The following is a 21,719-nucleotide window of genomic DNA, read 5'->3' as shown; positions in this document are numbered from 1 at the left end:
CTCTTTTACAAAAAAAAAATACCCTTGAGTCGGAGCAGAAAAACCTTCGCATAATGTTCACAAGCTTGCTGTGGGAATGAATGGTAGGAATCGAAATTCTTTCGAAATTAAATTTGCAGTTCGGGCCTTGTAAGCAATCTTTTTAATCAAAAGGTAAATCCAGGAAGGAAGCTGAAATATTGGGGAAATATTTTAGAGGAAGTTTGCCTCATTTGAAATGGAATGTCTGGGCTCCAAACTCTTTAGACATGGACCACTTCAGGTCCTTCAGCGGAATTGCTGCCGCTCCGATCCCCTTGACCTGTACGCACAGGCACACTTTGTATCCTGATACAAAATTGCTTCTTCTCAAAGCAGCAAACAATCAATCACCCTCTAACATCTTAATCCTAACCAAACCCACCAAAAAACACTATTACATGCATGCAGAATGACTGTATAGGCTCACATTTTGGAAAGGAATGCTTGATGGAAGGAAACCGCATTAAGTTGCCAGAATCAACGACCATTTTTAATATCCAAAAACAACCTAATAAATGTTATGCTAAGCACAAAGTCAGCAATTTTCTGCAATCTAATTTAACAATCTGTCTTAGTGTGTGAAGAACTGTTCAACTCTTTCAAGGAAAAAAGGCCATAGCTTACTTTTCCTCAACAACTGGTGTTTATTCTGCAACTGAATAGCAACTCCATATCACCATAAAGACGTGCATCTTTGCGCTCATAACATATGAGGGAGATGTGTGAACATACGCAAGTAATTGTTATTTTAATCCAATATCTTTGAGACTGTATTGAATCAAAAAACAGAAGCATGATACCTTGCAAACAAGAGCTCAACGACTCAATTCTAACAAAGAACACAGTTCTATTTTTTTCTCTTTTTTTAGAGCCAAAGGGGTGAAAATGGTCAAATTAAATGTTTCAACAAAGCGAAGTATTTGGGATATATTTTAGTCATGCTCATATCACTTGTGGTCATGTGTATACACACACACACAACAGAATTTCATTAACACAACGTCTGGCACATTTACATCGTCTCTGTGTGAATTGAGGATTTTAATGTATTTCAGTGATGCCAAGTTAGATTTTATACATTAATAAATACAATGTAAAATCAAATTAACCACTTGAATGTTAGAAAAAGTAAAGTACAAGCTAATAACACTAATTTAATAAAATATTCACCTTTGACATAAGCAGTTTTAAATGTTCTTTCACTTGCATTCTTAGTCTTCCATAGGGCCCTGTAGGTTAGAGTAAAGTTGGCTTTTCAATAGGCTTCCAAAGATTTTTCAACCATCGGCTGTGGACTAAATCGCTCTTTTTAACAATTTGTCTACTAGTCACTGCACAAATGCACAACTAAACTTGATGTTCACACCTTAGATTATGGATATTTTTAATGGAAAACACTTTCCACATTTGCATATTAAAACAGGAGACTAATACGGCTGAAGAAAATTTCTGGGCCAGTATTTTAATGCATGAGTGTCACACTTTTTAATAAGTGTGAAATCTCTTTAGAAATTAAGTCACACCTTTTACATTAATTACAGCTTGATGACAAAAACACTCCATCCTAATACATTTTCAATGTTTACAAGTCTCATCTTTAAAGTATCCATGGTCTACATAATATAAAGACTCGGCTGTCTTGGTGTAAGAATTAAAACATCTGACCTCTATAGATTAAGCACTGCTGCCATCTACTGCTTCCTTACAGAACCATATCAAGTGCTTGGAGAACTACACCATAAGTGAACCAAAGAGCTAATGAGAAAAATAAGAACATGAACCAAACAAATATATCAAATGCTGTTTATTAACAGTTTTGTCTGCAGCAATGTCATACAAGTGAAACTACATGGAAAGAGTGCTGTTCCAGGGTGCTGTCTACTAAAGTCATGAAAATGACTTAAAAGGATTTTTAAAGAAACACCAAATGCTTTGATTGTCCTAACTGTCCAAATGCAAGAGTATACATCAACATACATTAAAAAAAAAAAAATACAAATAACTAATGTGCTTGAGAGACAGTTAGAAAACAATATTTGTAACACTTTGTTTGAAACCCACACAAAAGTGAATATGACATGGCAACACCCAGATAGAAAATGCAGTACAAAACAGCTTTGGTGAACTTGTGTTGTCCTCTATAAAAATGAGTTTTTCCATAAAAGCATTTTTAAAAAGTTAAATATTATAAAGTGAATTTTCTATTGCACACAGTGATACGAGGCTTCGAGAGGAGAGGACTCTGCTGTGATGGCAATACTAGAGCAGTCTCAAGGCTTTCTGCGTCTAAAAAATAAATAAATAAAAAATAAAAATTCAAGCAATTTTTTTTCTATCATTTTTCACCAGTGTGACAAAAACAAGTGAAACTATATGCAAATAAAGTGCTTACTTCGGATATCCGTGATGCTGGTAACCAGGTCCCAAGTTTGAGCCAGCTCTCATCTCCACTGCCACAGAGCACTACAGAATAAGAGACAAGAGAGATGGGTTAGGAAACATTTTCATGTTTAAAATATATAAACCTATGCAAACAACCCTGTTCAAAAGTTTGGGGCCAGCAAGTTTAATAAAATTACTCAGAGGGAACGCATTAAACTGATCAAGTCACAGTAAAAACAAGTTCAATTTCAAAATGCTGTCATATGGTGCAGTTTCAAGTTTTCCTTTCTCTTTGGAGTGTTACAAGCTGGGCATAGATAAGGTCCCTAAAACTGCAAAGATTTATTTAAAAATAAATAAATAAATCAAGACCAAGAGAGATTTTATAAAAGTTTTGACTTAAATCAGATGATTCAGTATTTTACCCTGGTTTCTACATCAGTCCAGTCTCCTTCCATAGTCTCACCATCGGGGCCAGTCTCTGATGATCGTCTCTTTCGGCTACAGACAAAAAGCACAATAACAGAGCATTTACTATGAGACCTAAAAATTACACATGCTGTCAAGCTTGAATTGCTTTGAAATGTCATTACCCCGCTGCAACAGGGTTTTCTTGCTTGAGCGTTTCGATATCTGTGAACTGAACAGACTGTCCTCCACCTCTCGTTTTGAACACTTCACCCTGATAAAGTGGGAAAGATTTGAGTTTGAGCTGACAGCCAAACCAATCAGACTGAGCAAGACCACCAGAAAAAAAGGAAGGTACCTTGATTAGCTTGGTCTGAATCTCTCCATCTGACGCAACCTCCTGGTGCGTCAGAAGGTACTTGTCACACTTGGACAGAGCTTTCTCATTGGGAGCGTTCACTTTGATGGCTTTGGGGATGTTTGGCTGCAGAACTGTATCCAGGTCCACGTTAGTGGTGGGTTTATGATCAACCCACCTCTCCCCACCTGCGGAGTGCGAGCGTCTGTGTAGAGGCCGAACCGGCGGCCCAGTCTATTCAATTAAAACAAGCACAGTAAGACAAACAGAAGATGGTCCTTAACCATGCTGAAGAGTTAGTGTGTTAGTCAAAATGTTTACTTCTGTAGAGGAAAGAAAAAAGCTGAAGATATGTTCCCTCCAAAAAAAAAAAAAAAAAAAGATAAATGAGATTTAGTAAGCAGATATTAAAGCTGTAAATATTTACATTATTCAATTGCTTATATACTTTAGACAAGTTAAATTATGCACAGGAGTAACAGATGACAATGAGAAGATGAAAACTCATTTATTTGTCTAAAAGTGCAAAACAAAGCCATTACATGGTTAAAATATGTAGCACAATACCTTATTTTACATATATATCTTCTGGGTAATAATTAGTGCAGCTGAGAAACAGATTAAAAGATCTACAATGAGTCTATATTAGTATCTTGTTGAAGCTCTACCTAAAACTACAGCAAGATACTCCACTGACCCAATAACCAGTTTCCTCTAGGTCTACCTCTGCTGGCCGGACAGGCACCTCTCTGGCCCAACACCTGCCTCTTCTCCTGCTAAGACTGTCGGGAAGGCCCTGAGCTCTCTTCCTACTGTCTGGAGGCGACTGGCTACCCTGCCTGCGAGAGTGCGGGACACCCTGCTCCCACTCGGAGATGCAGGAGGCCACAGACACACTGCCTGGTCTGGGGAAGTGAGGATCTGGCCTGACCGTCTGAGAGAAGTTATATATGGGCTCCAGGGAGGAGAGGGATGACTGAGAGCCATTGTAGGGAGACTGTAAGCGACATGAGATTAGTACACACATGGTTTGCATGCAACACACACCAGTACATTAAAAACAGCATTTACGGCATTAAAAACAGGTCGGAAACTAAAAAAAAAAAAAAAAAAAAAAAAAAGTGCACAGGGCAATACACACACAGCATAGCAGACCATGCATAGACATAGAGAGGAGATTTGTGGATTAGGTTAGGTATCAATCTCAGGGGCAGGCAGTCTAAAAACGCATATCAGTTAAACGTACAGGAACAGGCGATGGGGAAGCGGATCTCTTGGCAGGCACTTTGTCCTTTTCTCTGGAGGGCCGCTGTGGCTGCCGGTTCTCCGACTTTCCCTCAGTCACAATGGCTTTGAGCTGTTTGAGTTTCTCATCCTTCACCCACAGCTTATTCTGCATTTCCAGCTGCTTGGCATTTACCCGCCTCTCCTGTAGAAACAAACAAAAGCTGCTTGTATCACACCATGACCACAGCATAAATTCAACAATTTTGTGAAATCTTGTTTTTACGTATGGTCTATGGGAAGACACTCACACACTCCTTCTCCCACTTAAGCTTGGCATCTGTGACAATGCCTTGCATGCGTGTTTCCATGCGTCTTTTTTCAGACACCTCCCTTTGCAGCCTCTGTTCTCTGCTCTCCAGTTCCTGTTGTAGAGATCGCTTGTCCTCTTCATAGATGTTGGTGGTTTTCTGTAGAATGTCAATCTGTAAAAAACGCACAGGTGCATTATAGGACATATTTAAAACCTTAGTCTATGACATTTAAAACTAGCTTAATTTTCAACCATAATTATTGTAGCCTAGCTTTATAACAGTTTATAATGCACTCATACAAGGTTCAAAAGTTTTAGAGCTTTAAAGAGATTCTTACGCTCAAGGCTACATTTGATCAAAAACAAAATTCCAACTTTACACTTTCTAATTTACCATTTTAAAATGTAATACACTCCCCATGAGTTTTAGAAGTCATTAAAAATCCTCCAGAAATTGACATCAAGTGCTTAAACATTTTTACTACCAATGCTGAAAAGAGTTACAGCATTTAAGATCTGTGGTAACTTTCAAATTTACACAAGAAAATTACTTTTAAACCAATGTATTTATATAAAAAAAAAAAAAAAAAAGTTAGTTTTTTTTGTTTTTGTAAATCCTGATGGTGAAAATACCTTATATTCCAGCATCTTGGATTTCTTTTCCAGACGATCAATCTCATTCTTTTGGTTTTGGAGCATTTTGTCCTTTTCACCAAGCTTGCCGCGCTGCTCTTGGATAAAGTTATCTTTAGAGAGCAGGTTGCTGTCCTGTTCTTGAAGCACAGACTTCAACATGTTGGCTGAAACAGAATCATGTCCAGAAACTTAAACATTGCGCTTGAAAGTCCATTCAAACATCTCTGAATAAAAGTGATGTTACCAGTTTTATTGTACTCCTCGATCATCATCTGTCGAATCTTGTGTCTCTTCTCCAACGCCTCAATAAGTCTGGGCAGTGTAACATCATCGTTAGGGCCAGAGATCTCACAGGGAGGAAGTGAAGGGAAGGACTGAAGCAGCTGGTTCAATACTGTTGGAGACTCTGTAACAAAACATCACATAATTGACATCAACAGTATAAGACTTTAGTATGCAATCACGCGTTGACAAAACTGCATTTTGTGAGAACATAACATGCAAGCTCACACAAACACACCTCCATCTAAAGGACCACCACGTTCCTCCAGCCTGCGGGTAAGCTCCTCTTTGAAGGCCTGGTTTCTCTGTCGGCGACCAGCAGCGAAACCACAAATGGGCCTATCAACAGGCCGGGCCACTTCAACCTCCTGAGTCATCTCAGCAAAACGCATCACCAGCTACACACAGGTGAGAAACCCAAAAACGTCACCACACAAGTATAATAAATCTAAAGGCGAAGATTCCATCTTTTGACCTGTTAATATTGCTTACCAAGGTCTCCTCATAATCATCAGCTTTTGGATTTACACACACGACCATCCTCACTTTGCCTTCTCCATCAAAGTAGTTCTTAAATAGATGGGTCACTTTGGAGTCTCTGTATGGAACCATCTGAGGACAGAAGTCAAGAGTGCCTTTGATGTTTCTAACCTTTTTAACCAATCACATGGTCAGTTAATGTAACACATACCTTATTTGTGCCACACATCTGATTCTCCCTTAGAACTTCAATGCATGTGCGCAGAGTCATTAAAGACTGATTGATGTTGCCTGTGAGAAAGAAGCCCATATGGCCTTCAGAAAACATAACCCTGAAGTCCTGAAGGTAATAAAGTAGTTCTTTGTGCTGCCTGACCTGCTTCACGGAGACGGCTGCCCTCTGCTCTGGTTCTGCTAGTGCGTTCACTGCCAGCCAGATCCACCAGACACAATTGGCTCACATTTACCTGATTTTTATCCTGAAAAAGGAAAGATAATGTTGAGTGTTTTAGTGTATCTACAGTCACAATTCAGGGTCCAACATTTCGAGAGTGTAGGGCCAAAACGGCAGATTTAAAAGGTGTAGTTCTTACATAAATTTGCCATGTCAAAAATTGCATTGTTCCAAACTAATGTTTTGTTTTGTGGTTAAAAAACAAAACAAAAGATAAGTTTTTTAAATGAACTTCTTGATTTCTGTCCTTCCAATCTAACAAAACTTTCAATAAGAGGTCGAAAAATACATTCCAATAAAGTCTATTAAATCAAGCAGTTTAATTACTATTTTTTTAAATTGACACTTCATAAGAAAGATTTAAATTTAACCATTTAGTAACAAGAGCATTGATCAATTTACAATGCACATCAAACATGGCAAGCCAATCCTTTGCATTGCATTAATAGGTTTGAACTTCTGCAAGAACCATTCCGGATTCTTAAACATCTTTAAAATCATTTGGGCTTGGAACAAGAGTGACTTATTTTAAAATGAACATTTCTTTAATATCATTTACATGCTTTTTCAAAACAAAACACTATTCACGATTTATTCAAATGCTTTGACTTGTTCCTGACAAACTGAAATAACCCATAAACTGTAGGTTCAAGGTTCTTATGGTGTAAAATGAAGCTTTTTTCCTATCACTAGGGGGTGCCCAAACACTTAAAAATGTCAATGTGAAAAAGACATTCAGTATGCTTGCTTCTGATCCTGTTTTTCTGAATATTGCAAAAAATAAAATATAAATAAAATACATATTACACACAACATTATATTTTTTAGCTAGCCATATTAAATCTTTACAAAAAAAAAAAAAAAGAAGCCTTGAAAGCATGACAATTACAACTGACCTGAAGCACATTATCTCCATCTGCATCCAGAGGCGCTTGTGCCAGTTTAATAATGAACACACTGTGAGAGCGGCTGGACTCGCGGTTCAATTGTGTGTTTGCAATCCTGCGCTTCTTCTGACCTGTGTTCAGAAAACAAGGTCTCATACAGTAGCTCTGTATGCAAAAAGAAAGAAAAAGGGAAGCATCCACGTCAGCTTACCTCTCCAAAAGACTTCAAAAGCTTCCTCTGTTGACTTGACCTCAACCTCAGTACACCCAGCCACATACATGTTGTGATTTTGGTCTTCACGCAGTATTTTAGATTGGGGTGGTCTGAAATGCAAAACACAGTATGATAAAAATTTCTGTATCTACAGAAAAGGAAAAAGTTCAGCCACGTAGCAATCTCTGCATGGGCGCCTACTAACAAGTAAAACAAAAGCACAAGACAGCCAGCCACAACAAAAGCAGACGCAAGAGACCTTAAAAGCATTTGAAAGCGAGAGGATGGGTAGTACAGCTACACAGAGAAAAGAATCTCATTATCTAAAAAGGCAGCAAGTCCATCTGTGAATGGATTTCACTGGCCACGTACATGAACTCAGTGTTGTTTCTCAGAGGTGTGCCTGCACCATTCCACCTAATGAAAAAACAAAATACATTTATCTATGAAACTAAGTGCCAATATATTACTTTAAATAAAGCTAAACCTAAATTAAATACCTAAAAACACAAATTAAACTAGCTTTGAGTCATGCCCAAATAAAAATAAAATTGAAAAAGGTATTGGTTACCCTTTTTTTTCCAAAAAGGCTAGTGTGGCAATGTTTAGAGTTGACATTGTTTTTGGAAAAAGGCTCGTGCTGGACAAAGACCATTTATTGATCAAAAACTTAAAGTTAGCCAACTTACTTGGGTTTTATTGGGTCAAAGGGGGTCTCTTCCAAAAGATCATAGATGTAGTTGTTGTAAATCTCAATGTAAGAGACAAAGACACTGTAGCTGCTGTCTTCATCCACTCCGTCTGCCTTACAAGCCTCCTCTGGGCTAATCATGTCAGCAAACTCCGGGTCAACTCGCCTACAAAACAAGAACAGCATATAAAAACCCATCCATCCATCCATTTACTGCCATTTATCCGGCCCCGGATATAAAAACACAGTATATTTCATTTAAAACAGATTAGGCACTTTGTAACTTTAATTAGTTGAACTAACCTTGCTGTTGGAGTCTTCGGTACAGCTGTCTGGCTGTCTCGCTTTTGTCTGTCCAAGAGCGCATCTACCTGATTCTGCACCTCCATTCCATTTTTGTCATCAGGTTTGAAAACCTAATGAGGGAAAGATCAAGACTGTGACCCCCGTCAGTGAAATCCAGACTAAAGTCTCAAAATCTAATTTTGAGATGAGCTTCAAAAGGTTGATTTTAGCCATTTCCGTATAATTTTATAATCTATGACATGCCCATAGCCAGTGAATATTAAAGGTCACATTTTCACAGAAAGTTCTTTACCTTAAGGATGATTTTATGGAGAAAACAGTAAGTGACAAAAAAAAAAACTTGATAGCTGGGTTTTCACAGACAGAGTTGCAATTAAGTTTACATAATGACATGAGTGAACTCGATGAATTTGCTTACATATCTTTTGGCCTGGTAGGGGCCGATGCTGTTAAAGATCATGTCCAGTGAGCGTGGAAGCAGCCCACCTTGACCAGGTGAGCCAGTCATTGTGTAAGTTTTACCACTGCCGGTGACACCATAGGTGAACAACAAACCTAGTTTAAAAAGAAAACTGCAGTCAGTCTGTGTTTTTTTTTTTTTTTTAAAAATCAACATCATAAAACAAGTGTATAGAAAAGTATATTTACCATTTTTACAGTGAATGAGGTCTTCCACTAGAGGTTTGGCAACATCTTCAAATAATTCCCTCTGTGTGGTTTTAATTCCAAACACTTTTTTGAAGGAGTATTGTGTCTAAAATACATTATTATAGTTAATGTCAGTGCTTCAATAAAGCCTAATTTTAACTATTTTGGGGTGCTTTCCTAAAAGTATTGTTTGTCAAATATGGTTCCACTGAAACATTTGTAACAATGAAACGTGCAACCAAAGTTGCTTTTGGGGAATGCACCCTGCACATCTTATTGTAAATTTAAGGTTTCCAGTACAAAAAGGAATCTGAGAAATAAATTAAAGGGCTCATAATACATCAATATGTAAACAAACATCTACACCACTACAAGAAATAACCATAACTTTACTGTACCAGTCACAAAAAAAGGATGTTCTTAGTAATTTTGTCTTGTTTTCCAGTACAAATGTTTAAGGATTTACTTGATTATATTTTAAGTAACTTTATGTAAAAAAATTCAGACTCCAAAACCGCATTAACAGATATTTGTGTAAAGGGATAGTCAAAAATGAAAATTCTGACACCAATTAATCACCCTCATGAAACTCCAAAACTGTAAGTTCTTCAGATAAGAAATTGGCATTTCAGTTGCACTGCTGTCTATACAAATGTCAGAAAGCTCTCAGATTACATCAAAAGTATCTTAATCTGCGTTATGAAGATGATGTAAGATCTTATGGGTTTGGAACAACATGAGGATGACAGAACTGTCTTTTTTGGTCAGACCTATTCCTTTAAATTCTCTCAACGTTTAATTTATCAAAACAAGGCTTCATTTCATTTCATTATTTTGTCACACTTAAATTTATCTTGATTTTTAGGTCATTGGGACATTTTTAGCGAGAAAAAAAATAAAATTTCATTTTCTGTAGTGCACGTAAATTTTAATGCCACAATTTGATAAAATTTAAGATTCTGTTTAAGGACTTTTGTTTGTGAAAGGGAAAATTAACTCCAAGACCCACATAAACCCTGCATAAGATTCAAAAGAACGGTTTTGTTTTCATGTTCTAGAACTTGACCTTTCCCTGCAGCACAAAGTTTCGCAAATGGGATAAAGCAGTTAACTTAAAAGTTAAGAGTGAAAATAGTAAACGCGTCAGACTGATCACTGCCAACCCAACAAATACAGTCGAAACAAGACAAAGTCGTCTTGTTTTTTAAAAAAAATCCTGAGAGCAGAGAGGCACTCACCTCTTTGAATTCACCATTTCTGTTAGCTTTGAGTCCATCAGGAGCATGTAACTGTATGGTGGTGTTGCTTATAACCTCAATACAGCATTCCTCATCCTCTGCACCCAGTGGACGCACGCGACAATACACCTGCCAACAACATCAAATTAATATACCATTCAGGAATTTCTTTATCTTAATGTGAACAAAAGTTAAACCATACTCCAACAGGGTCCTTCTGGTTGTTGGAAGGCTTTTTTGGAGGAGGGCGGCGGGGGGTCTTGCCCTTCCTGTAACGAAAACAAAAAGAATTAACGTTAGACACAAAGCAACACATACACATTTATACATATCTCGTTATATAGTTCAAGTATACGAGTATGCTTATGGTTGAAAGAATTCTTTTAACCATTTACAAACTAACGTTTTTATAAATTTCGACAGGAACTAACGTTAATATTTGAACTGAAACACTGACATTCAGTAAACAAAGTGCTTGGTGCGCGTTGTTTAAATAATAACAAGGGAAACACACAATTAAACATCTGATATAAGCCGAAAAAGTAAAATGTAAAGCGGAATTGTGAACTAAGCCTAAACTACCTCAACTACAAACAATGGATCAATGAAGTTAAATAAACACGACGGACGGCGAGTAACGTAAGCTCACAAATGTCTGCTACAATCCCTCAGACCCTTTTTAAAGAAAACAAACTCGCTTATGAGTTAATAATAGGTCGTTTAATAAGGCGATATTGGTCTAATATGTCAAAAGTACGGATCTAAAATACTTACGCTTGCCTAATCATATTGAGATGTTTTAGTTTAGCTCCGCGACGCCGTTGCCTTCTTATCCGTATATAAATTCCGACATTCAAACGTTCCCTCCAGCGCGTCAGCAACAGATTTTTCAAATGTGACCAATCAGCGACTTCGGCCACGCCTTAGATGACAGGATGTCCCGCCTTAAGCTTCTCCTTATATGCTTTTGACAATTTCCGGTTGTTTCCAGAATCGAATTTTCTTCAAATAGCTGACGTCTATGTTTGCACTGTTTTTCTGGGTTAAAACTTAACAACTAAAAACGTTGTTTTTGAAAGAAATTGTTTATACGCGTTCTGTTTTTTTTTTTTTTTACTGGAAAATTAATAATGTAAATTGGACTCGAATTTGGACATTATCTAAAAAAAAAAATCCACTTACAAAAAATGTTAAGTATTCTATTCTATTCTACAAAATAGTTTTTACTATAATTTAAAATTGATATCGATTTAATGTGAATCTTTAACTTTAGAATTTCTCATTTCATTTATTCTATAAAAATTAAAATGTAAAAATCACTTAAATTGCAACATGCTATGGAAGTGTAAATATGTATCTATAATACTTATAAATATATATGTATTAAAGATACATGTCTATATCTATAATAGATATTTATCTGTAAACCTATGTCCTATTCTCCTTTTTTTCTTCTCCGTTTCCTTGTTCCTTCTTGATGCATGTGAAATGTTACTTGTTGTACAGTGGAATATGGAATTGTACATGGATGACAATAAAGCATTATTTAAACAATAACTAACGTCTATTTTTTTCTGTTATATAAATGTATGAGTAAAAAAAAAATTGTATATAGCATATATTGAATAAACAATTCTATGTCATATTTAATAAATTATACAAAAGCTATAAAATAGTTTTCGTTGCATAGTTTTATTAAGTAAAAATAACAAAATGTTACATATTAACAAGATTTTTTTTTCATAAGAAACACCACGATTATACACTTAACAGTTTTCAAAAAGACTGATTATAAAAAGGCACTTGTAAAAACAATGATAATATAGTTTGATTCATGTGCTTCAAAAACGTGGAAATGTGCTTTTAAATTGTGAAAATGTCAAGCATGTGATTAGAAGTAGAGAAAAATGACACTCAGTACAAAAACATGAATCAATACAAAACAATCATAAATTATACAGTCTTATACTTTTCCAATTTACATAAAATCTTCATGAAATTGCTGCCATTTAACACATATATACACACAATATACTTAGTTTTAAGGGAAACTAACTTAGCTGCCCTAAGTAACCTCATCAAATGTCACAATTCAAATTAATTTGTCCTTTACACCTCTAGTGGAGAAAAGTGCCAGACTGAAGGCATATACTATACAAAGGCTGCTGAACACACTAAATAACACAGCTCCCACGGTGTCTGAAAGCGTGACTGGTGGCAAATGAGCATGAAGCCACTGCTTTCGTGCAGCCATGTCAAGTTCAATGGCAGTCATCTGGAAATACGTGCCAATAATAGCAAACACGTGGAAGAGCTGATGACTGTGACCTGTAAAGGATGCATAATGAGCCGCAATTTAGAATGAATAGACTTCACAGAGCTTTAAAAGCATTCCACCAGTGCCATTTGCTCTGAATTCACGATTCTTGTTTAAAGAGAATGCAGGGAACTGTAACTGCGTACCTACCTATGTAGTCAAAACTGCCAGGAGCCAAGCGTTCAGGCAGGTGTGTGGCAAAAAGAAAGCCAGTGAGAACAGCCAGTGACGTGTGCTGATAGTGAACAGCATTGGCTTCATTAACAGTGCAACCCTCACCAGTGCACACACAGATCTATAAATGAAGGCAGAAATTAGTTGCTTAGTTTCACATTCAATACAAACAAAGCCAAAACAATGAGTTTTTTTTTTTTTTTTTTTCCAAAATAACCCAAACACTCACTCTATAAAAGAGAGGGATGTTGTCAAAAACATATGGATAGACGAAGGCGATTATCCGTAGACATTTACTCAGTTTCTGATCTAATTTTCCAGAACAACTAAAAAGAGAATACAGTTAATTTACTGAAAAAGTACCATTTTTAGATGTCACGATTAGAAAGCAAAAAAGCTTTACCTTTTAATGCTGTGGTAATTATACTGAAAAAATGGCAAACCAAGTCTAAAATCGAAGAGATACATGTGTTTAGTTTTTAAAAATGTTTATATTTTAATACCATTAAGGTCAAAATCCACAAAGCATTGCTTATTCGTCCTACCTTGAGTAGCATGCCAGTGCAGTGGAGATAACAGAATTGACAACAGCTATAGGAACATAGTATTTGTGAAATGTGCTATTAACCCATTTGTCTGGAAATGAGTAAGAAGAGTAGATGATGGCAGAACCTGTGGTTGATAAAAAAAAAAGTTAGTCACAAAAACATTACATACGTATATAAATATATTTTACTCATTAGGTCTGCATCAGCGACCTCTACATACCAAGACTGTAGAAGCTGAGAGCTCCATAATCAAAGAAGAAGCAGATGTGCCTGGCCCTCTCTGACATGGTACTGAAGGTATGAGCACAGCTGGAAGCGAGTGGGTACACACAGCACGACAAAAGGAACATCAGCAAGGGCCAGTTGAAAGGATCCTGCCAGTCATCTTGCACTAGTACTACTGTCAGTTTCCATAAGAAAAACCTTGCACAAAAAAAAAAAAAAAAACCCATTGCATTCTAAAAACGCAAGCATTGAACAAAAGGTGCTGTGTAAGAGAGGCATCAATGCACATGCATTTTTAACATGTGCAAACCCTGTGACATATTTGACATTTTCAGCAGTGTCTACTGTTTTACTGTACATGAGTAATCTGGAGATCAGTCTTCAATGCAAAGAGTTTTACAATTATTTACCATGGTATTAATTAAAGCTCGCATGAAGCTTAAATAAATTCTCAAATTTGTCTTTGTTTAACATCAGCTAATGTAAATGTATGACAAGCTGAATGCTGACAAATATCTCACCACGAAGGCAGGAAATGAGTCCAAATATTGAGGGTTTCATTTGTTAGCTGGAAAAGACTAAGCACACAGTCTTTGGCAGAGCTGCATGGGTGGCGGTACCCTGAAATGATGCCATCCTCGTGGAAGACCTATAAAACAAATACGTATTTGAAAATCATATTTATTTATCAAGCGAATCTTCTTTAATAGTTTGTGACTGGCAGGATAAGTATACAACACATTCAACAGTGCAAAACAATGACATGTCTTGCAAGTTAACATCAGTATTAAAAACTAAATAATAATAAAAAAAAACTAAAAATTACTTTTGGAACTTGGTTGATGGTGAACACTTGAGGTAGCTTGATGAGATTGAGCATAGTAGAGAGGGGTCCAGCAATCACAAGGTGGAGAGACCATTAGCCTTCTACAGATTTTCTTGATTCCCTGTGATTGTTTTGGACTTCTTCTGTTTAGCGTTCTTCTGTACTGTATGATATCTCACAGTCCAGTCACCAACTCAGGATCTTTCTATAAAACCCCTCCCTAAGTGCACATATGGGAGTTCAATATTGTGTTTTATATTCATGAATCTTGAACATAAAGCTGTTGATGTGGAAAAACACACGAAAGCAGTTTAAAATGGAGCAATGTTCAATGGAACAACCGCCTTTCACAAAGTTATGAGCAGCAGTGCAATAGACAATGTTATCTGACTAGTTATAAACCTCGTGGCTGCAATTTTACCTGCCTGAATAAACACAAACTTAATCATTAAACCCTATTATTCTCATATTTATTCTGAGTAAAGAACAGCTACCTGAAAATCACCATCTCTACCTCAAGTTCACAAGTGTTAGTAGAACATTAACTTAGAATGGGAAGGGGAGCTGAGGTGGAAGAAAATCACACATACAGATATACAGTAACTTGACACTTTTGTTGTTAGGTAGTAAAGGCCTCAATAGATTAGTCATTGTTTCAACAGACAATAGAGAGGGATGTGTTCAATCCTAAAGATAACATGACAGGTGCATCAGAGCTCGTATTATGGGGGGAAATGTATTCCATAGAATACACCAATATAAACAGAACTCATATTGGGTTCTAATTGCTGTTAGGTGCAAAAAGCACACAAATATTCAAGTTAAGGCAACAAGTGATTTAACTCATAGGTTGCAATAGCATGAAATAGTAAACAATATGGTCATTTTTGTTGCCTTTGGCGACTACAGTGAACTAGACCACACTGAAGTTGATACAAAAAGTTATGTGTGGAATTTTTTTCAGCCAGTAAATCAAAGTAAACATTCTTGACTATATTTAGACAAAGCCATGATTGATTTTAGCATACGCATTTCAAATCCCGATGGCAATTATTGTTTTGATTTGCGCACAGCAAATATGTGAGAACGCTTCCCATCAAAGCTCAAAAACTGTTTCAAGGGAAGCTGTTTCAATCAGAACGAACAGCACGTGGATCGCACTGAAAACGCCAGGCATAATCCTTGTCCTACACGATTGTAATTTCGTTTTCAAATCGAATAACAATCCTCATAAAATTCCTAAATACCTGCTATTTATTAAACACCTCATATTTTATGTATCAAAAGACAGCTTTTATTCATAGCGAGTCTTTTCGTTGGCACGCTTACCTTCAGATGTATTTCGACGTTTCGAGTGTGTGCGAACTGAATAAACAACATACAGTGAATGTCTGATTTTTTCCCTCCCGACAACGAGTAGAGAGTGAGAGGAAAAACATGCCTTTCTTTGTTTTCGTTGTCAGCTGTAGGTCCCCGGGCTTCTGTGATTGGCTAGTATACTCTCATGAACGCTCCGTATCCAAGAAGCTGAATTATCCCACTACAGGCGCAACGCGACGCCCGTCAAAGAAGTGGTCTAGTTTTGCAAATGTATCTGTTGTTGTCGTTGTTGCTGCGTGTGTGTGTGTGTGTGTGTGTGTGTGTGTGATGGTATTTCATTATAAACAATTTTATACTGCAAACTAACCATGAATGCAAAATATACCGATTTAAAAATAAAATAAAATTCTGAACATTATGCCTTGTACTTGTAGTATTATATTAAGCTCATATTAGTTTGAACTGAAGCTGCAGGTAATGTTTTGTACACAAACAGCGAAGGATCCAGGAATTGCTGAATATTTCTAGTGAAGCGTATTTGTGCATAGTTAAGCATATTTATTTATGCAAAATACACCGATTTAAAAATAAATTAAATTCTGAATATTATATCTTATAGTATTATATTAGGCTCATATGAAGCTGCATGTAGTGAAGTGTATGTGTGTATATATGTTCCTAGTGAAGTGTATGTAATATCTTTATTGATATTCTAAATATAAACATTGAAATCAGAAACGAAAGAAATACAGTCATTTATAAAAAAAAAAAAAAAAAAAAAACGTATACGGTTTGAGTTTGTGGACAGTTGCCAGCATTTAGTGGCATCTAGTGGATGCATTCTGTATTGCGCGTAACGTTAAAAATTTGGGTCTCATACGTCACTGAATGTAGTCAGAAAGCGTGCCCGTGCACGTGTAGCGGTGTTGATCTGTGTCCAGTTTCCCGATCTGATGGCGGATGTACTGTAGACTGTTTTATATCTGCAGGTAAGAAAGTAACTTGCGTGATTCTAGTCGATCGCATCCCATGAACAATTTGCAACAGTGATATATATTCGATTTGCAATGTCTTTGTCGATCTTTTTCAAAGAGAAACTAGACGTTCAATGGCGCGAGGAAGGGCTCAGACAGATTCCTCTGCGTCGACGCAGACGAAGAAAATCAATTCAAAGAAAAGACCCAATGAAGAACAAACTCAAACACTCTCCAAGAAGCTGAAAGCCAAACAAGAAGGCAAGACGCCAGCGAAAACGGGTGAGCGAAGCTGCGAGTAATTGCACAATTTTGTGTAACTGTGCAAAAATGCAATAGTTGAATAATTAATTTATGAATTTAAAACTAGTGTTTTTAATCATTCTCAATTTTGTAATGGGATGAACTGTTTTAACTGTGCATGCACTGTGGGTGATGTCACAGAAACCTACATACAAGCAAGTGTCAAATGGATTGGAGCTCAGAAAAAAGTGGGCCAAACAAGTATCCTTCACTACATTTACAAAAGCTCCTTGGGACAGAGCATCCATGCTCAACTGCGTCAGGTGATGACAAGCCCGTAATGTACACACACACACACACACACATATATATATATATATATATATATATATATATATATATATATATATATATATACAGTACTAGCCAAAATTATTAGAACACTAATATTTTTAGCAGCTAAAATGATTTTAAGTCAGTTGTTTATATCTTTTACTTTTCTATCCAAGATGCTTCAAGAAACCTACCTGCAAAGCTGCTTAAAATACCATGAGCAAGTGCACCTACGATAAAAGCTTTGATTGCAAAGGATGGTCAAACCAAATGCTGATTTAATTTAATCAGCATAAGTTGATCAAAAAAACCTATTTATGACATTATTTTTGACAGCGTCCTAATTTGACAGCATTTATACACAAGTGCATAAAACTTTTAACAGTACTGTAGCTTTTGCAGGTTTTTAAAGCATCTTGGAGACGATTTAGTCTGTCTTTGTACTGTTTCTTAATGTCATTCTAGACAGAAAAATCTGAACGGATTATTACAATTAATGGAAAAATGTAAGTTTGGAAATTTAAATTGATATTTCATACTGACAGACTACAGCAAAAGGTAAAAATAACTGACTTGTGAAAATACTAGAGTTCTAATCATTTTGGCCACCACTATATATAATGCACTTGTGAACTTTATAGAAAAATGGTGTACATTTTCTACAAATACAGTATTATGTTAACACTCCCCATTTATTGCTTTATAGTGTCTGCAAGAACCTTTTATACGCTCCCTTAGAGCCTACAAACTTCACCGCACAGCCAGCCCCTTCGATCGGAGGGTCACTTGTCTGGAATGGCATCCCACCCATCCCACCACTGTTGCAGTGGGCTCCAAGGGCGGAGACATCATCCTGTGGGATTATAATATGCTGAATAAGAGAACCTTCATACAGGGGGTGAGATAATGCTGGATTGAAGAAAAATATAATGTTCAAAATGAAAATATTTGGACACTTGGTTTTTAGACATTTGGACACTTTCACTTTCTAGAAATTGTAAACATGACTCAGGAAAGTAAGTCTGGGAAAGTGAGAAAATATTTAACTTTTTAAATGTTTTTAGATGCCTCTTGGCTTAAAATGGTGTAATTATTCAGTGACATAATGACAAGTACTTTTGGGGTTTCTGTGAAGTCAAATTATTGTGTTCCTCTGCAAGTAAAGTACAAAGACGTACTGTACAACATCTTTGTGCCTTTTTTTTCTGAAAGTGTACATTTTAGCAAAGATTACAACAGTTCAAAGATGCAATTTTAGTAGCTGCTGAGATTTTCTCCTCTGTTCTTCCAGATGGGTCCTGGAGATGCAATAACAGGCATGAAGTTTAACCAATTCAATACCAATCAGCTGTTCATCTCATCTATTTGGGGTGCTACCACCCTTCGGGATTTCAGTGGATCGGTTGTACAAGTCTTTGCCCAAACAGATTCATGGGAGTAAGCGAGTTTCTTTATTAGCAGTTATGGTACTTCTCCCATTTGCACTCAAAGAAACTTTAACAAAAATTTTAAACTGAACACTAATTTGATCGGATAGGCCTCTTCCTGTCCTGTTGTTGAGCATTTCTGTTCATTCAGCTCATTTATAGTATAATAAGAATGCAAGTCCAACATCTTTTTTGAGTGTTTGATTTCGTTGGCTCTAAAATATGGAAGAACTTGCCTGTGTTTGATGTTAACAGTGTTTACAGTGTTACAGTTTCAGTGTTAACAAGTTATACAATTCAGTTCCATGTCATAGTTAAAGTGGCCATTGAATGTGTTTGTATATATTTTGGTCTTCTGATTGGTATGATGTTGGGTAAACTCTGTGATAGACCAGAGGATGAAATCATTAATTTTTTTGACAGTATTCTCATGCGATTGATTATGTTGCTTTTAATGGAGCTTAATGTTCTGTTGCTAAGCTGTTAGATTTTAGGACGTCTGAGATGAATACATTTTGTTGGTTGTGTATGGCTGTGTTGAGGAACATTGATTGTCCGCATCTCCTTCATGTTGTTGGGTCACTTTTATTGCTGTATTAATTTGCAATTGTGTTGAACCCACATTCCTCCCCAACCACTGAGTCTTCCCATCTCAGGACAGTACTTGTTTTGACAGCTATTTGTAGACCTAATAGGCTTGTGTTTGTCCGTTTTGTCCTCGCAGAAAGGAGCTGGTGATTTTATAGGCGGGATGAAGTTCTGCCCCGCAGATGTGTCCAAAATCTTTGTTGCTTCTGGTGATGGCACAGTCAGCGTGCAGAGTTTTGAGGGCACCCAAAGTCAGATATTGTCTCGAACCCCAGTTTGTGGCCATGACCACCATGATCTTTGGTGAGGACAGCGATTGTTTGAACTTTTTTGTGAATAGCTCTGTAGTGTTGGGAAATCGAATCTACTTTTGTGGTGGTGTTTATGTATTTTAAGTTAAGGTTCAGTATTCCATATTGCTGTCCTCTAAGAACAATTGCCTTTCAACATGTAGTATAGTTTGCTTGTTGATTTGTTTGAGACTGTTTGCCACATTTGTCGTATTTTAAAAATTGTGGTCACGGTATTTGACTTTTTTTAAAGCCCTTCCCTGGATGTTAAGATACGTTTTTATATATGGATTTAATGCAACAAATGTCATTCTCTCAGTTACTGGTACTGCTGTGTGGACGTGTCTGTCAGTCGTCAGATGCTTGCGACTGGAGACAATACTGGACGACTACTTCTGCTTGGCTTAGATGGACATGAGGTAAGTAAGGGGGAAAATCTAAATCAATTCTAATTGTGAAAATCAAGAATAAAGCTGTCTAATGTTTTCATTTTTTTAAACATTTAGATTTTCAAAGAGAAGCTGCACAAAGCCAAAGTAACCCATGCAGAATTTAATCCTCGTTGTGATTGGCTGATGGCTACATCTTCTGTTGATTCTACAGTCAAGCTGTGGGACATCAGAAATATTAAAGACAAAAGCAGTTATATCGCTGAATTGCCTCATGAAAAGCCAGTCAATTCTGGTAAGAGACTATATATATGATTAGTAAAGTGAGGAGGGGAAGAAGTAATACAAAAAGACTCTCAACTGTACAGTGCAAATTAATATTGAAAATAATGTTCTTTTTTTTTAGTGTACTTTAATCCAACAGACAGCACCAAGCTCCTGACTACAGACCAGAGGAATCAGATCAGGGTTTATTGTTCATATGACTGGTCTAAACCATATCAAGTAATTGTTCATCCTCATCGACAGTTTCAGCACTTAACGCCCATCAAGGTAAGAGTTCCTTTAGCCTAAGCTTTTCTCCTCATGTTGTTATTATTAAGTTTACAGGCATCTTAGAGTTCCAGGGCTATTAATGTCCTTGAGTTTAATTTTGCAAAAAAAAACTTTCCTTTAGGCAACCTGGCATCCCATGTATGACCTCATCGTGGCTGGCCGTTACCCAGACGATCAAGTATTTGTCAATGACAAGAGAACTATTGACATATATGATGCAAACAGTGGAGGGCTTGTGCATCAGCTGAGAGACCCCAATGCAGCTGGTATCATATCTGTAAGGATGTTTTAATAATTTAATAATTGATTAGGTTTTTTAAAAATGTATGTACCAATCTTTATACCAATGTATTACCGATTGCAGGCGCACCTAAGATATTACACGTTTATTTATTTCAGCTCAACAAGTTTAGTCCAGCTGGAGATGTGCTGGCTTCTGGAATGGGTAAACTATAATTTACTGTTAATAATCATAGTAGTCAGGCACCATAGAAGATATGATTAATTTTAAAAAGTTGTACACTTTAATTACAGGCTATAACATTTTGATCTGGAACCGAGAGGACACACTGAACAGTGTTAATGGGAAACAAACAACAGAGAAAGTGGAGGACAGTGGAGGCAGACCTGGGACCTCCAGATCCCAGCGTAGCAATCAGCAGCGCACAAATAGAGACAGAAGAGCTGCTGATGATGCAAAGCTCAAGAAAAAACTGTCATCACTGTCAACAGAGACCAAGACCAAGAGCAAGACAGAATGCAAGACATCGAAAACAAAGAAAAAGTGAGAGAATACACTGAACGTCAAAATTTGATTCTCAGGTTCATGTCATTATATAAAACCTGAAACAAGAAAAATAAAAATACAGACTTGTTTTGTTACCTTTTATAGGGTCTAATGTGTATATATATTCTGTACTAAATAAACGTTTGTACTTTTTTACGGTAAAAATTTCATGTTGTGTGTC

At 36.7% G+C, this 21,719-nt stretch overlaps 3 protein-coding genes across 8 annotated transcripts; 1 reads left to right on the top strand and 2 right to left on the bottom strand.

Annotated features, from left to right (window-relative positions):
* Positions 1–1,810: 1,810 nt before the first annotated feature.
* Positions 1,811–11,452, bottom strand: kif23 (kinesin family member 23). 4 transcript variants are annotated; one of them, XM_043216916.1, is made up of 24 exons: positions 11,317–11,452; positions 10,745–10,811; positions 10,543–10,671; positions 9,305–9,410; positions 9,075–9,211; positions 8,654–8,766; positions 8,349–8,516; positions 8,032–8,076; positions 7,657–7,769; positions 7,455–7,576; positions 6,481–6,583; positions 6,316–6,395; positions 6,117–6,236; positions 5,863–6,022; positions 5,587–5,748; positions 5,340–5,506; positions 4,705–4,878; positions 4,416–4,598; positions 3,867–4,166; positions 3,170–3,403; positions 2,997–3,085; positions 2,829–2,904; positions 2,414–2,484; positions 1,811–2,307 (listed from the first exon to the last, which is right to left on the bottom strand). In XM_043216916.1, the coding sequence occupies exons 1-24, from the start codon at positions 11,328–11,330 to the stop codon at positions 2,292–2,294; spliced, it is 2,949 nt and encodes a 982-aa protein (XP_043072851.1). In that variant the 5' UTR covers positions 11,331–11,452; the 3' UTR covers positions 1,811–2,291. The 4 variants fall into 4 exon arrangements, with proteins under 4 accessions (XP_043072851.1, XP_043072853.1, XP_043072852.1 ...); XM_043216918.1 differs by lacking the exon at positions 3,867–4,166; XM_043216917.1 differs by lacking the exon at positions 8,032–8,076.
* A 775-nt stretch (positions 11,453–12,227) lies between these two features.
* paqr5a (progestin and adipoQ receptor family member Va) lies at positions 12,228–16,242 on the bottom strand. Of its 3 annotated transcripts, none has more exons than XM_043264129.1 (9): positions 15,962–16,240; positions 14,633–14,912; positions 14,328–14,455; positions 13,802–14,004; positions 13,579–13,705; positions 13,437–13,481; positions 13,263–13,359; positions 13,010–13,154; positions 12,228–12,870 (listed from the first exon to the last, which is right to left on the bottom strand). In XM_043264129.1, exons 2-9 carry the CDS (start codon positions 14,684–14,686, stop codon positions 12,635–12,637), a joined length of 1,035 nt encoding a protein of 344 aa, XP_043120064.1. In that variant the 5' UTR covers positions 14,687–14,912; positions 15,962–16,240; the 3' UTR covers positions 12,228–12,634. The 3 variants fall into 3 exon arrangements, with proteins under 3 accessions (XP_043120064.1, XP_043120063.1, XP_043120065.1); XM_043264128.1 differs by having other exon boundaries at positions 14,633–14,852; XM_043264130.1 differs by having other exon boundaries at positions 12,661–12,870; positions 13,006–13,154; positions 14,633–14,852; positions 15,962–16,242.
* Positions 16,243–16,805: 563 nt separating this feature from the next.
* ddb2 (damage-specific DNA binding protein 2) lies at positions 16,806–21,703 on the top strand. Its single transcript, XM_043265117.1, has 11 exons — positions 16,806–16,941; positions 17,045–17,208; positions 17,371–17,492; positions 18,209–18,400; positions 19,654–19,820; positions 20,127–20,226; positions 20,314–20,491; positions 20,603–20,748; positions 20,873–21,028; positions 21,151–21,196; positions 21,286–21,703. Exons 1-11 carry the CDS (start codon positions 16,913–16,915, stop codon positions 21,537–21,539), a joined length of 1,554 nt encoding a protein of 517 aa, XP_043121052.1. The 5' UTR covers positions 16,806–16,912; the 3' UTR covers positions 21,540–21,703.
* The last annotated feature ends 16 nt before the right edge of the window (positions 21,704–21,719 follow it).

The sequence above is a fragment of the Puntigrus tetrazona genome, chromosome 18 (assembly GCF_018831695.1).
Source record: "Puntigrus tetrazona isolate hp1 chromosome 18, ASM1883169v1, whole genome shotgun sequence".
NCBI lineage: Eukaryota > Metazoa > Chordata > Actinopteri > Cypriniformes > Cyprinidae > Puntigrus > Puntigrus tetrazona.
The sequence above is the reverse complement of the archived record's forward strand: the minus strand, read 5'-3'. Positions and strand labels throughout refer to the sequence as shown.

Coding starts and splice junctions, on each gene's coding strand:
- kif23 (XM_043216916.1), bottom strand. Junction 6,023..6,116: donor ATGATTATGAGGAGACCTTG/GTAAGCAATATT, acceptor ACCTGTGTGTAG/CTGGTGATGCGTTTTGCTGA. Junction 5,507..5,586: donor CGAGGAGTACAATAAAACTG/GTAACATCACTT, acceptor ATTCTGTTTCAG/CCAACATGTTGAAGTCTGTG.
- paqr5a (XM_043264129.1), bottom strand. CDS start 14,686: ATGCTCAATCTCATCAAGCTACCTCAAGTGTTCACCATCAACCAAGTT. Junction 13,482..13,578: donor GCACTGGCATGCTACTCAAG/GTAGGACGAATA, acceptor CTTCGATTTTAG/ACTTGGTTTGCCATTTTTTC. Junction 13,360..13,436: donor AATTACCACAGCATTAAAAG/GTAAAGCTTTTT, acceptor TTCTCTTTTTAG/TTGTTCTGGAAAATTAGATC.
- ddb2 (XM_043265117.1), top strand. CDS start 16,913: ATGTACTGTAGACTGTTTTATATCTGCAG. Junction 19,821..20,126: donor CATGACCACCATGATCTTTG/GTGAGGACAGCG, acceptor TCATTCTCTCAG/TTACTGGTACTGCTGTGTGG. Junction 20,227..20,313: donor TTGGCTTAGATGGACATGAG/GTAAGTAAGGGG, acceptor TTAAACATTTAG/ATTTTCAAAGAGAAGCTGCA.